This window comes from Myotis yumanensis, unplaced genomic scaffold (genome assembly GCF_028538775.1).
Source record: "Myotis yumanensis isolate MYYU_CA2020_CCGP unplaced genomic scaffold, mMyoYum1.0.hap1 SCAF_6, whole genome shotgun sequence".
In the NCBI taxonomy this organism is placed as follows: Eukaryota; Metazoa; Chordata; class Mammalia; order Chiroptera; family Vespertilionidae; genus Myotis; species Myotis yumanensis.
In genome coordinates this window covers 35,712,857-35,728,009 of record NW_027223757.1, presented here as the reverse complement: position 1 = coordinate 35,728,009, position 15,153 = coordinate 35,712,857, and the positions used below count along the sequence as shown (strand labels likewise).

The 15,153-nt window shown below is 47.3% G+C and overlaps 1 protein-coding gene across 6 annotated transcripts in view; it reads right to left on the bottom strand.

The window, feature by feature from the left end:
- Nucleotides 1-8,439: 8,439 nt before the first annotated feature.
- FYN (FYN proto-oncogene, Src family tyrosine kinase) overlaps nt 8,440-15,153 on the bottom strand; it is a 202,842-nt gene continuing 196,128 nt past the window's right edge. For all 6 annotated transcript variants that reach the window (XM_070417886.1, XM_070417883.1, XM_070417881.1 and 3 more), the window contains one exon: nt 8,440-10,038. In XM_070417886.1, the coding sequence (XP_070273987.1) occupies nt 9,830-10,038 (209 nt within the window). In that variant the 3' untranslated portion in view covers nt 8,440-9,829. The remainder of the gene's footprint in view (nt 10,039-15,153) is intronic.

Below are 15,153 nucleotides of genomic sequence, written 5' to 3'. Positions count from 1 at the left end.
ATATTTCCTGTGGTGCACACCAAACAAGTCAGTCCAAGACTAATGACGTGGCAATCGGCTGCTAAAATATTCGCGGCTAGATTAGTGGAGAGAAATGGTGCGCCTGCGGCGCGTAAGGCGTGTAAGGGAAATGAATGCAACTCCGTTATAGTAATCAGTCATTAGTGAACGTTGTAGTTCGTTATTAATAATTATGCATAACAGGATGTTGTAAAAATTAAGTTACAAAATTTTTATTAAAAAGTTTCTTACATACCGTTATATTGGCTGGGCCACAAAAATATTCGTTGTGGGCCGCATGTGGCCCGCGGGCCGCGAGTTTGACATGCTTGGTCTACACGAACGGCTGCTTTCGATTCTCCACACGAGTCCATAGGATCTTGAACCTGAGTGGACATGTGGCCACATGCGATATAGCCACACCCCCTCCCCATACATTTGAAGCCGGGTGTGCCTGTAACTGCAACTGAGGGCCTGACTTTGCAGGTCCCACGTCCACAAGGAAAGCTTCTTTAAGTCTGGCCTTCCGGGTTACCAGCCGGTTTCAGCCACGGGCATGTGCGCCAAAGCAATCCTAGCACTTCCAGTAAAGAGGCAACAGATTTCCCACCAGGCCGACAGTTTCAGATTACAGCACCAAATCCAGTGCTGTGGTTCCAATCAAATCAGGAAATAAAACGTCTACAATTTATTTGGGTTTCTAAGACTCGGAACTCCTGGCCAAAAACGTGCCCTTTGATCTTCATCCCTTTAATCTATAAACGCAATTCCATTTTAATGAACAATGCCTTATATTGGCATCATACTCTTTATTGAAGAAACTTAGATCGTATTTTAGGATTCCAACCATTGGATTAAATTCAGTGGAATGTCCGAGCCTAATGCATGCCAAGTTCCTACCCGCAGTGAGGACAGAGGCAAGGCGGAAACCTCAGGGAGTCGCGTGCAGTGAACGCTGAGGAGAGACCAGAAGCCAAGTCCTGAGTTCTTAGGAGGGAGCCGTCACTTACGATGGGGGGATCGAAGAGGGCTTCATGAGGAGGAGATGTTTGAGCTGGGCCACAAAGGGTGGACAGGCTGTTAAGAAGAGGAGATGTGGCCAAAGCACACTCCAGGCCAGGGGAAATGGCTGGAGCCGCGCTTGCTTGAGGAGCTGTAGACAAATCATGTAGTCAGGATCTAGGGTGGGGGTGATGGTAGAGGGGAGGGGCAGATGAGGCTGGCAAAACAGTGGAGCTCAACTTCAGGGGCCTAACTTCCCTTGAATTAGTTAAATGACGAGATAGTGCATTGCAAGGCTTTGAGGAATCTCATGGAAATGCTGCTCAGGAAGTGGAGGTGGAGAACTCTCTCTGTGGCCCATGCTCTCCAGCCATTGGTTCTCTCTGCAGACTGTGTCCTCTGCTTCCCCACCAGGCCCACTCTGACTCTGACTCGGCCTAACCTGTAGGCCAAGCATCCATCACCAGAGCCTCTTGATTCTTGGTTCCAACTCAAGGGAGACAATTCCATTAGCTAGTGGTCAGCCAGCAGATTGGCTCCTCCTGGTCAGGCATCTGCCCCTGGAATCCTCAGCTGTTCGGGGGGTGGGGGGGGGGCGGGCGGGGAATGTCACATGGTGAAGACCTGGCCTTCAAGAGGCATAGTGTGGGGGGAATTTAAATAAAGGAGTGTGGGCTGGACAGGCCTTCCAATCACGCCTTCCTCCACTATTGGGGGTCAGTGGGAACCATCACATTTTTAAAGAAGGAGAATCACACAGTCTCAGCGTTGATTTTAGGTTATCCTCCACCATGTGAAGGGCAGACTGAAAGTGAGGGGGAAGTTGCCCACACAGACTAAACGACTGCCACATACCCAGCACTATCCTAGACGCTGTCTGCATCTTTCTTTAGTTTTCATAACAGCCCATGTTACGTATGAGGAAATGGAGACCAAGAGGCTTAGAGATATGAGGTAACTTGTCCCAAGTCACACTGTAGTGACTTGTGAATTAATCTAACCTCAGCCCAGACGTTTCCACCACACCAGGCAGGAGCTCAGCCTCTCATGGACGCTGGCAGGTGCCTCACGTGACACAAGTCCGCACGGAATCTGCCATCTTCTGCTTATTTTCTAACCCTCCTCCTGGTCTCTATCTCTGTCAGTGCTGTAACCATCTACCCGTCACCCAAGCCTACCCAGTGTGGTTTGGGCTGCAGTGGGGAAGACTCCTTTGCCCAGCCCAAATAGACACCCAAAGAGATAGGAAGTGCTGAGCTTTGGGGGTTCAAGGTTCAGGTTGTTGGCGTCAGCAGGGTTATAGAGGCCACCAGGAGACGCAGACAGAATCAGCCACAGATTCGCCCTGAAAGGTAAAAATCTAAGGGCTGGCACCAGTAAATAAACAACGGCCCTTGGTGGGAGATAGAGATGAAGAGAATGAGTGAATATCTAAATAGAAATGCTATGGTTCTAGTGGGAGTAGGAAGCAGAGGTAAGGAGGATAGGAGGATGGGCAGGGGAGGGGAAGGAAAGCGAACGGTGATAGATGGGGAGTGCACTGTTGAAGTGAAGGGCCTCAGGTCCACCTCTGGGATTCCACCCGCCTCTGACCACACTGGTTCTGAACACCTACATTGGTCATGAACAAATAGCATAATCCAATCCGTCGCAATAACACAGCTTCTGAGTGTCAAGGTGGAGTAAGGGTGCCTTTTTATCTCAGACATTGTAGATTGCAAAATCTCCACAGTTGGAACGATGCTCTCCATTTTGCATTTGATTCTGAGACAGAATCGCAGCCGCACACAGCTTTTTGTTTTATCTCTGTATCTTCCAAGGTCCCCTTTGGCTGCATGCACAGTGCTTTTGTTCTCGGCCTGCTGTTTTAAGCACAGCTTTGCTACACTGCCATTTCCCCTACAATTCAAAATCAAGTACTTATTTGAATTAGAGCAGAAAAATACCGAATAGAATGAAGCATGCTTTCCACCCCTCAAATATGGTGAGGTCATGGTTAGTGATAGAATGACAGTGATTAATGCTTCACACTTTTCACTTAGAGACCTTCGGGAACCTATATGCAAATATTTTCTGAAATTTGCAGGTGAGAGGAGTGGGTGAAGCGGCTCACACAGGAGTGTCTGATTACAGTCTGATTCCCCTTCCTCTACCCCTCCCCAATTGTCTCATAAATTGTGCTTTGGTGAACAGTACTGGAGCTGTTCATATTTTAAATCAAACTAAAGTCCACTGAAGTAGGAAAATTATGCATTTTACATAAATGATGTGGGCAAATTACTATTCAGTTTTTAACAGGGTTTTTTTTCCATCCCTTTGCTGTGCACAATGTAATACGGTTAATTTACCAGAAAGCATTGTTATTCATTCCCTAATTCTCCAGCAACTGCTGCCACTTGCTCACCATTTCCTCGCTGCTCCCTGGGAGTTGACAGACCTCCATGCTCTGTGTAGGGTGGTTGGGTCCCCAGCGATCTCTAGTGGCTCCGCCTCCCTCCTGGTATCTTCCAGGGCTCGCCCCTCGGGAGGAATCTACAAAATGAAAGCATTCACATACCCGGGTTTAGTTTATAATTGCCTTTAAAGGGATCCTTTTGTAAACACACACCAAAAAAATAAATGTATATATCTTGCTGTTTAGTAATATTTCCCCACAGTATTACATGTACGCTTTTCATTAAAAACACTATCTGATTATACCCATTTCATTCTCTCTTGCTTCCAATGAGCTACTCATTGATTATTATATAGCAAACACTTGATAATTAACTAAAGGAGAAAAAAGAAGTCCAAAACAAAACAACCAGAATACCTTGCAACTGCTAATATATACCTTTTTTCATGAGTTTATCAGTTGCATGATGATTGAAGCAAAATAGCCTAGTAAATGGAAGGGAAAGGGTGACAACAGCTTCATAAAGGAGAGAAAACCCTCTAGTAATCCTTTTTAACAGAGGTGGTGAGGAGTTATTTCCAGTCTCTTCCCAAGCAATTATTTTATTCTCATACTCTATAAATATATTTCAAACTACATTCCAGCTGGAACATTGGCGCCAACAAGCTGTCTAAAACATTACACTTTGTTCTTTTATGGTATCATCTACCCTCCAGTTAGCAGCCCACTAATCAGAATAAATGATGTGCCTATATGCTGTGTGTGTCAGAGCAGGCAGGGGGGTGGGGGTCAATTTTCAGAGTTTTCATGGTGTGGTTTTGTTTTCTCTTCACTTAAATGCATTTGCTGAGCATCTTCTATATTGAAAGCATGAGCTAGCCCCTAATGGAGGTTGGATAGTAGAAGGAAACACATTCAAAGGCAAAAAACACTGGGTCTACCGTTAAGCAATACATACTCTGCTTGTCCTTTAAGACTGAGGTCAGGCATCACCTCCTCCAGGGAGCCTCCCCTGAACTTCCCATCTTGGGGTGAATGGCATTCTTTTTTAAAAAATATTTTTTTATTGATTTTAGAAAGAAAGGGAGAGGGAGAGATAGAAACATCAATGATGAGAGAGAATTATTGATTGGCTGCCTCCTGCACGCCCCCTACTGGGGATCAAGCCTGAAACCCGGGCATGTGCCCTTGACCAAAATCGAACCTGGAACTCTTCAATCCACAGGCTGACGCTCTATCCACTGAGCTGAACTGGCTAGGGCCTGAACGGCATTCTTTTGCTACCACTTGAGCTTCCACCTAGCAGGTAGCTCATTGCAATGATCTCTTACGGGTCTCCACCCTCACTGGACTGGAAATATTAAGGTCTCTTTGACTTTCTAGTGTACAGAGTCTAACCCATAACTAGTAGGCTATGGATGCTTGCAGAATGAATGAATGTTCTTACACATATCAATAGTCACATCAACCATCATCCCATTGCCTCGAAGAGTGGTGGCAAAAGAGTCCTCTCATTCCAGCTCTGGTTTCAGGCTCCTTGCCTACCACCTCCCTCCTGTCTTCTGTTTGCTGCCATCTGGGACAAGCAGGCTGACCTGACTGGACCTGTGCTGCCTGTGGACGCTGGACGGTTTCCTCTTTCCATCATCAGCCCCCCTTGTCTTCTGTTCCATTCTCAGTCAAAGTGCCGTTGTTCGCTGGCGAAAAAAAGGGAATCAGATACGAGAATCCATATTAATGGGGATAATGTTACGTTTCCCAACTCTAGTCTTTTCACGTTGGCAATAACATGCCATGAACAGCATCTTCACCATGCTTCTCGAGCAGGGCCCAGGCCTCCTGGTCACGCAGAGGTGTGCAGGGACACGGCAAGGCCACAGGCTGGTTAACGCCGCACAGCCTGGAGGTCTGGGAAAATAACCTCATGTGAAGACAAAGATGGATATCTTAGGAGTAGATGATCCATCCAATGTTCATAAAATTACTACGTTAGAATGAGACCTGAGGGCCCCAGGTCTCAGGGGTACAAGTGTATTCCCATTGGTGTTGGGGTGATTTCTGGGAAAGGTTTGGGAAACACTAATGGTGTTCACTTCAGGCTCCAGACTGGGCCTTCCCATCACGTATTGACTCTTCAGACGGGTGACCACACATGGAGAACAGTGAGAACCGGCAGGGCTAGTGCCTCGGCAGGTCACGGCGAGTCCAGGTGGGCTCCGCGGGTTCTTAGTGTGTCACTCCCAGGTCAACCATTCACCCTGTCGGACTGCATCCTCCTTCTAGCCATCCATCCATCCATCCAACAATGTCTACCATCGGCTGGAGGTGCAGGGAGAATAGTGAACAAGTTAGGCAGTTTGTTCTTAAGGAGCTCACAATCTGGCCAGGGAAATGCACGAAAAGAAGAGTCGTGTTATTAAATAAGTGATTAGAAGAGGAGTAACTATTCTGGGAAAAAAAGCGTATGATCTGGATGCCGGGGGAGCTGTTGTTTGTCACTGATCACATTCTCCTTGGAAGAGTCTCTACTGGAAAACCATTTATTCTTATTGTCATTCCTCAAAATTAATTTCAGAATAAAGGTTATACCTAAGGGATTCTGAATATTTTGCATGTTTGGAAGGAATGAGGTACAATTTAGAAATGTATTAAAAAACAACTTCTGGGAATGCAGGCATATATAAATGATGAAGGTCCATTTGATATTTCAAAGATATTAAAGGTACTAATTTTTAATTATTTTCTCTGCAGTTGTAATCTATTTTTTATCAGTAAATAAGACAAACATAATATTGGTACCTGCTTTAGTAAATCTGTACCCCACAATATCATTTTTAGAATAAAAACTTGAGCTTCCTCCACCCCCCCCGCCCCCCCCCCCCCCCCCCCCCCCCCCCCCCCGCGCCAAACTATTCCCCTCCTCCCCTCTGTCTCCCTGCCTTTTAGCAAATATTTTGGGAAGTCAAATTGAACTCCAATAATATATAATGGTAAAAAAGTCAACAAAAATCACTTAGACCTATTAAAGTAACCTTCAGGAACACACATTGACCAAACACCATTTTATCCACTACAGCTCGTTAGCAAATGCCTATTCTGTGAAGCCAGGTTTTGGTCCTGAACCAGGACAAAAGGACGGGTGACACCGCTCACACAGCAGGCTTCAGCGGAATTCTCCCCTGCACACGGCTGGGACCTTGCCTTCTCTCAAGACTCACGAAGGAACCCTTCCAGGGAATACCACAGAGACCCTTAAGGTCCCGTAGGAAACTTCAGACAAAATCCTGTAGCTCCAGTGCTACTGGAACGGTCCTCCGGTGCCAAGACTCAGCCACAGGAGGGTTCCCGTCTCTCACGTGGACCCCTCTGGCGCCTGCCAGGAAATCTTCAGTGGTGTGGCTGTCTCTGAGGGACGAGGAACACCCTTCACTTTTCTGTGGACCTGCCTGGGTCTCCACCCACCTTTCTTTGCCGTGACCAAGGCAGAGCCAAACGCCCCTTGCTTGGGTCACTCTACACCCTGATCCTTAGCAAACACAGGGAGGCCCAGCAGCACCCCCAGGACAGCGTGAGGGGCGAGGGCCTCCGGGAGCCGGCTGAGCAGGAGCCGTTTTGGGCTTTGTCAAGTTGCTTCTCCAGTGGGCTATGTGATCTTCAGAAAGTCCACTCACCACTACGGTACCTTTCAAGGTACATTTCTTTCTTAACGAGAGAAATTCCTGGTCAGAGAATGCAACTTCCTCACCCCAGACTTCTAGGACTTGTGAGGAAGGGCGGCTTCCCAGGGCTGTGGGGGCCGCGGGAGGGAGTGTCATTGCTGGGCTGGGCTACCTCAGGGCTAGCTCCTGACAGCACATCAGTTTCTTGCAAGGAAACGCCTGAAACGCCTCTGATTTCTCCATCTTTATCGCTGCTCTCATAATTTTATCCTGGGGCCCCGCCCTGTGTTTCAGAACAGCTCCGGCGCGGCGTTTGGGAAGCGTGCCCTCAAGTTAACTCGAGTCCTTAGTTTTGATTTATAGGAGAGAATCCATAAGGAACTCAACTGATGAATTAAAGGCTGTACTTTGGTTTGAAGAGACTGTTTTTTTCTTAAAGAATCTCTGTTTCGAACAGGTTGTTATGACTTCTTCGGGTTTTTTTGAATGACCGAGACAAAAAACATAAACAAAAATCCTTCAGAGAATATTTGCAAATTATCCAAACTGGTGAGAAGGGAAGACTAAAAACAAAGCTATCTTTACAAATATCTAGAACATGTTAATAAATTGCCCAGTGGTAATAACTGGATTAATACCAAAACAATACCATAAAGACTTGATTCGCCAGAAAAATCCCTTTGTGTCACTTAGAACAAAACGTTGGAAACCCTTTCTAAATGCAAAGGTTATTCCAGCAAGAAAACGGTCCTCCTTGTGTGATTCCACATCACACCAGTGACCGTAACACACAGGGTCTCAGACCTTGCAGGAAACTACAGCAAGTCTCATCCAGCCCCTCATTTCTATAGACAGGACCTGGAAGTGAGAGAAGCCAGGCTGCTGTTCAACACAGCTGAGCGCGTGCAAAGCCGGGCCTGGACAGCTAGCCTGTCTGCCCACTGCCCCTCCAGGCATGCCAGCCTGTGTCCCTGCTTAGCAACTTCATTACAGAGGTGGGGGGACACTGGGAAATACATATACTGACTCCACGACAAGTACGGTTCTCCTGGTAATTGCTTCATTCTCCTGGTAATTGTCTCTTTCCCCTACATGTAGGACACAGAAAACTCCAGTTAGAGAAAATGTCTGATAAATTAAATTGTTAAGGTATGCCTAGTCATACGTTAACATTCCTTTGAATTAGCTAGACAATAGCCTAGCTTTTCTGGGGAAGAAAAGAAAAAAACACTCCAGGTGTCTCGAATGTTCCTGTCGTTTGGAAATCACCGCACAATGGTTACATTCCCCAGGTGGCTCCCCACCACCTGGCGTATAACAGATATGTCACCACCAGAGTCCCTTCCGTATTTAAACAAATGAACAAAAAAAAAAATTCAAATGTAAAATGCTCTCTTTTTAATTACTAAATTAAGAAAGTTAAACAATTTAAAAATGCAAAGTCACAAATAAATCATAACAAAAAAAGGAATTAAGACTTCAGAGTTGCTACTCAGTATTAAAAACTCAATAGAAATAGGCTTTTTTGATTTGTTGTTGTTAAACATGTAATTCAAGGTTGGTACAAACAGCAACTAAAAATGTAATACTTTTTTTGTGTGCATCCCCATGAAATGTCAAGTAGTGCATAGTTATTCCACTGGAGAACTCTCGGACACACAGAAAGTCATTTCATTAGCAGTACAGGACATTGAAACAGTTTACAATGGGAAGTGCACAGCCCCCACCCTCACCTTCCTGGAAGTTTTAGTTGCATGAGAAAGTTTAGCAGGTTGCCATGACTACAATGCTATGGGTTTTAGACCATTTAAATGTGGTTACAAGATTTATTAAATAAAAAAAGTTTGAAACATTTCAGCATTCATATTTTTATACAAGAAGTTTGCGTGGTATCCATCTTCCAGTTCCCTTCGTAGTAGTTTGGCCGTTGGTTGGCTTAAATATGCCCACTTTTAAGTTTCAAGAACAAATCGCAGTAAGTCGAAGCAAATATTGGAAACAGGCTTTATGAATTCAGCTCGGGGGCTGCTGAAAAGAGTCGACCTAACAGCCATCTGTAGGTATAGTCATGAATCAAAAAAGTGCAATCCAAATTAAAAAAAAAAAAATTCATGCTTTGAAAAAGCCAAAAATGAGGCCACTGGTTTTTCAGAATAACATCAGTGCTTTTCTACTGATTTTGCAGTAAAATCCTCACTCTGGGTCCTGAAGCTTGTGGTCCAGGTTGGCCATGGTCTCCACGTTAGCACCCACATGGTGTATGTACAGGGACGTATATATTATATGTATTCATATTTGTAAAAAAGAAAAAAAAACAAACACCTGTCCTGATTGGTTTTTGTTAAAACATGAAAAAAAATTTTATTGTTTTAGACAAAGAGGCCACTTTTGGAAAATAATACTTTTTTTTAGTTGAATCAGGTGAAGACAGTTAAAATCACATAGGATTTGCATTTTTAAAAAAGGAAAGCACTGGGATTGTTGGCACTGGAGTAACTATTTACACTGAACAGAGGTTTGGCCTTTTACGTAACATCGATACAATGCATTTTCCAAAGTCTGAGAAATAACAAGGTCTGTCTCGTATGCTTCACAGAGGAGGTTCGGATTTGGGGACACGTGTCATTAATGAGGGCCATGGAAGTTCGTCAGCTTCAGAGTCACATGCAATCTGATCCTGGACGGTTCTGGCTGCCCCAGCAGCTGGCTACGGATGGAAAGCTAATGGGGAGGGGCGGAGCCTCTGGGACTGGCCTCTCTGCTGACCCCTATCTCACAGGTTTTCGCCCGGCTGATACTGGGGCTCTGTGGCCGTGAAGTAGTCTTCCAGGAAGCCCTGTAAGTACTCGAAAGTGGGCCGTTCTTCGGGGTCCTTTTTCCAGCAGTGGATCATGAGCTCGTGCAGAGAGATGGGGCAGTCCTGCGGGCAGGGCATCCTGTAGCCGCGCTCCACCTGCTCCAGCACCTCCCGGTTGTTCATGCCTGCAAAGACAGGGGCAGTGAGCGCGGGCACCTGCGGCCCCCAGCCCTGCCCCTCCCCCTTTTCTATTTTGAGCCTGCACGTGAAACCGTGCGGAGGTCCCCACCTCACGCAGGGTGGGACCCTGCCTTTAACCGGACAGCACAGCACTCAGAAATAAAAAAGGAACGCACTACTAGTACACACAAAAACCCGGATGATGAACCTCATAAGTGTTATAAGTGAAAGAAGCCGGACACAAAAGGTAACATACCGTATGACCTCATTTCTATGAAATTCTAGAAAAGGCAAACCTGCCGTGATAGAAAGCAGATCAGTGATTGCCAGGAGGAGGGGCAGGGAGTGCCTGCAGAGGGGCCCTGGGTGTGCTGAGGGGTGATGGAAATGCCCTCCATCAGGGCTCAGCAAACTAGTCCTGTAAAGGCCAGAGAGTAAATCAGGCTTTGTGGGCTGCATATGTATGTATACTTGGCTCGTTAAAAATGTACAAAACAAAAACAGGGTGGAGCTGTATTTGGTCCCCGGACAGCATTTACCCTATAACCCGTATATGGTCTGACTGCTTATGTTTGTCTAACTGTATTCTTAAAATTTTTGAATTTTATTGTATGTGAAACTACACTCCAATCAAGATGACAAAGAAATATGGATGAAGCAGACAAAAAAAAAAAAAAAAAAAAAAAGCCCATGGAATGAAAACACACTGTTTTTTGTGTATAGCATCTATAAGCTCCATTTACGAAGTTCACAAATTAGCTTTCCTCCTGCCTGGGCAAGCATTGGTGCCCCATTGTCCGAGATCTGCCATCATGCCACGCTGGCCACTGTCTGACCCAGTGACCCTGGGGTTTGGTGACGCTGATGGGGAGACAGGGTGTCTCCAGGGCCAGTGTTTCCCGATTACCTCGGACAGGCCATCTATCTTTTGAGACCTCTGTGACCCTCTGGGTTGCTGCCTCGGGGAACACGAGGCTGCCCAGCGCTCGCAGGAGGCTTCGGAGAGACCGCTAACTCTCTGGGGAAAGCAGCCCCCCTGCCTTCTTGACAGAACAGGAAATACCACACTTGGGGTGAGGCGAATGCCCGACCCCGTTCCCAATCACCGCCAGGCACCGTTCTCTAGTTTTCCTTCCCTTTTGTGTCGTATCACGTTCTGCCATCGCCTGCCAAGCCCTTGTATGTTTTGGCTGCTCCTTGGCCCTGAGCCTGTAATCTGGACTCCTCCCCACCTTTTGACCCTGATAATTGACAAAAGCAAGAACTGAATTTTAAGCCATACAGAAACTTAGATTTCTTCCCTGTCTCTCAGGGGCATAACCATCAGGACAGAGCATGTGCATGCAGCAGCCCCCTTAATTCTGGAGGGGCTGGCAGCCCTCAGCGGGCCCTGAGCCTGTCCAGAGGAGCCGGCCCCGTGCACAGCCCTGCCTCCCTGCGGAGGCGACACCCAGACTTCGGGATCTGTTGCCAATTCTCTTTGTTTTGTTGTTACTGTTGGAGCTGGTTTATCCTGGCTCCTGTGGCTGCCAACCACAGCCCTGTCAGTCACATGCTTGTCCAATGCTTTTAGGGTGTTTTCTTATTCTGCCACTCCAATTTCTTGAGGTGATAATATCCACATGTTATTTCCGCTGTACTGAAGTAGGCCTTCACTTTAATTATTGTAACGTAACCTCCCTCACATTTCGGGGTGACCCTTACTTTAGTGAGAGAGGTTCTGTGAGTGAGTCTGGGTACCTAGTCCCCACATCCTGCCAGACTTCACAGATGCCCCCTTTTGTTGGATGTTTGGTCAGCTCAGTGGCTAATTAGCATAATTAGCTCCAACTGCTGAAAGTCACTTGAAAACTCAGATGGGGCGGGGAGCTGGAGCAAGGGGAGGAGCCTGGAGCAGCAGGGTGCAGGGCCAGCATTTCCTTACCCACAACTCACAAACCCAACTGGCTCTGGAAACCCAAAGTTCTGGTAACTAACTCACTTGGCAGCAAAATTGATCTGAACTGACTTCATTGGGACATAAAATCTGGCCTGATAGGAGGCTGTTTAGTGCTTTTCTGTATTCACAGGTATTGCTGCAGAAGGAAGGATGTTTGAATACAGAGTGCTGCCTAGACTCTCGTAGGGTGTTATATAATGTATGGTCTGCGCACTGTATGGGCTTTAAAAAAAAAGTCTCATTCTGGAAGCACATCCGGTCCCAAGGGTTTTTGCTGGGAAGTCCTGGCAGGAGTGACAGCAGCCTGGAAAGGTTAGAAGAGAGCGTAATGGCATATCTGGACTGGCATTCTCCAAAGCGTTTCCTTTGTCTGTCAGTACAGTCCTTGGTTTCATAGTATCTCAGAAGCCACATGGCCTGACCTGCAGAAGTCTCCCTGTCCCACCCTTGCCAGGAGCTGGAGGAAAGACAAGCAGAAGGTGAACCTCTGGGGCCTGACAGGTAGTCACAACCCCACCCCTCCCCACCCCCACGCCTCCTAGTGCTGTATTCTGGCACTGAGACCGTCCAGCATGGCACCACTGAGTTTAATTGGTCATTTGATTGCTCTACGGAGCTTATGTCAGTAAATGTTTCATTTCATTAAAAATAACACTACTGAAATAGAAAGATTTCATGTATTTTTTAAAAACTCTAAATTCAATCTCCACCAACAGAAAGTTTAATTGATCACTTGGATCAGGCCTATTTTTCCAGTGCTCGGTCCAACTCTGGGACACAGTACACACAGCAACTTGACCCTCAGCATGGAGCATCTCCTGAGGCAGCCTGCTCCCTGGGGACGTGGCCAGGGGACGGAGCAGTAACCCGGCAGGACGCTGCGGGCCCCACACTGCCAGCTCCGGGGCACACTCCTCCCGCTTCTCCTTCTCTCCTTTCTCTTCTCGTGCCTTCTCTCCATAGGCCTCTCAAAGCATGGAGAGCATATGTAACCAATTCCATGCACTGGGCCAAACAGAGACCCACTAATGACAGCTTTGCCAAAGAAGTGGGGATGAGACAATGTACTTGGCTGACAACGGAGATCTGATTGGGGCTGGCTCATTTCCAACCATCCCCAAGGCAGCATCCACGCGGCTGACCTGCGGCCCTGGCGCCTCCACTGCAGGCCTTTGCAACAGTAACTGCACAGCCACCGGATGCCCACTTAGAAGGCTCAGGCTAGTTGCTACTTGACAAACAATAGCCAGTTTAAGTGGACTGTGTTCATATTTAAAACACAGTATGAGAATACAGCTATAAGAACTTTGAAAAATCTTATTGATTTCAAGAATTTTTTTTTAGCCAAAATGGATTTTACTCTGCATACTACTTTAAGATGAGTGTATTTCATTTTCCTGTTTTAGATGGTTACATATTTTTGTTACAAAGAAAACTGTTATTTCTCCTCTTTTAGCCACTTTTCCTAAGACGTTGGCTTTGCTGGTACCTGGAGTGAAGGGCAGGGCCTGGGAAGGAATATGCAGGAGCTCGAGTGCCAGGCGGTCAGAGCCGGAGGGACACAGGGACACAGGGACACAGGAGAAAAGCATCCTTTCATCGCACTTTTCTAAGTGACGAAGCGGACAGTGAGGGAGGAGGGTGCTTGGGGATGATTTTCTTTTTTTGCCTTTTTCAGTGGGAAGAATGCCAGGGGAGAAATAGAAAAGATAGAACCTTTAAAACACGGTGTGTGGGCGCACTATTGGGACACACTCGTCAGTAGTGGGGGTCTCCAGGTGTCCGAGTGGGAGCTGCGACAGAGACCACTGCTCAGCAGGAGGGTGGTCTCCGCCAGCCCCTGGTGCTGACCATGGCAGGTGCCACATTCACAAAGTGTGTCCAGGTTCCCACTCTCCACGTCCATCAGAGAAGGGGCGAGGGCCTGGCTGCCAGCAAGCACAGACACCCTGCCCCTTTCCCCCAACGCTGCCCGCCTGGGCCCCACTGCGGCACTTGGCCTCCTGCTGCGCGCTGGAGTCCGCCAGGATAGTGGGCCAACTGTGCCGGGCCCACTTCCCTGTCCCTCTTCCCCACCTCCTCCCCGGGGCCTCCTGTCACCATGGATGTTGTTAGGCCTTCAAACGTGGTTTGATGGCATCATTTCCTACTGGGCTGCCCAAAACACTGCCTCCGATTCTCCAGCCAAGTGGACTGTGCTCACTTCCCGCCATTATGATTCTATTATCCCTTCTAAATCCTTGTCCTGGCTTCCTCTTGGTTTCCGACGGCATGTTGTTTCCAACTCTCACTTTCCAATCCTTCCTGCGTTCTGGTTGCCAGCAGGGTCTATTTCCATGGGTGTGTGTTTCTTTCCCTTCTTCCCTTTTGGTTCCCCCCCCTTTTAAATTTCCCTATTCCTCCTCTTTGAGCTACATATGAACTCCGTAGTGCCTCCTCCTTTTCCTTTTAGATTCTTTAGGGAAGAAACCCTCTCATTTTCATGGGCAGAGCCACCTCACTACTTCCAACTGCTTCTCTCACTGTGTCTCTCACTAGGTGACTTGACCTCCCTGGCTTCAGTTTCTCCATCTGTCAACAAAACACCTCAACATTCACTGTGCCTTCAGCTGTTTGGAAAAAATATCTCACATGAAAGAGGAATGTTTTGCTTTACACTTTCTCTTTTTGTGCAGCTTCCTGATATGGGTCTTGGAGGGGCCGCCTCGGCACAGTCTGGGACCTTAAAGTGTTATCTGTTCAAGTCTGCACTTGGATGTGACTGTGGGCTGCAAGAGCCTGGACCTCTGTGCCATGCAAATACCTGAGCACGGCGACAATGGGAATGACGTTCAGGCTATCAGACACCCAGGTTACATCTGAAAACTGAGCTTCCCGTTCCGAGGAGATGACCTACTGAGCACCGGCTTCCCTCAGAGGCTCCCTGGCTTCTCGGCATGACCCTGTGGAAGGCCCTCTGTCTGCTGTCTGTTGAGTCTGCCTTGTGGGGCTGGGAGGGAGGAAGCAGGATGAAGGCTGTGTTGCTTGCGCAGCACAGGTACCTGCTAGCACATCACTGTAGGCTCTGGCTGTCGTACGGGGTAACAAGCAGGGTGCCAAGTTAGGTTTTGGTGTTGGACCAAAGTACACATTTTGGGCAGACAGATGCTGATCAAAGAATAGAGATGACAATAAGGGAGTG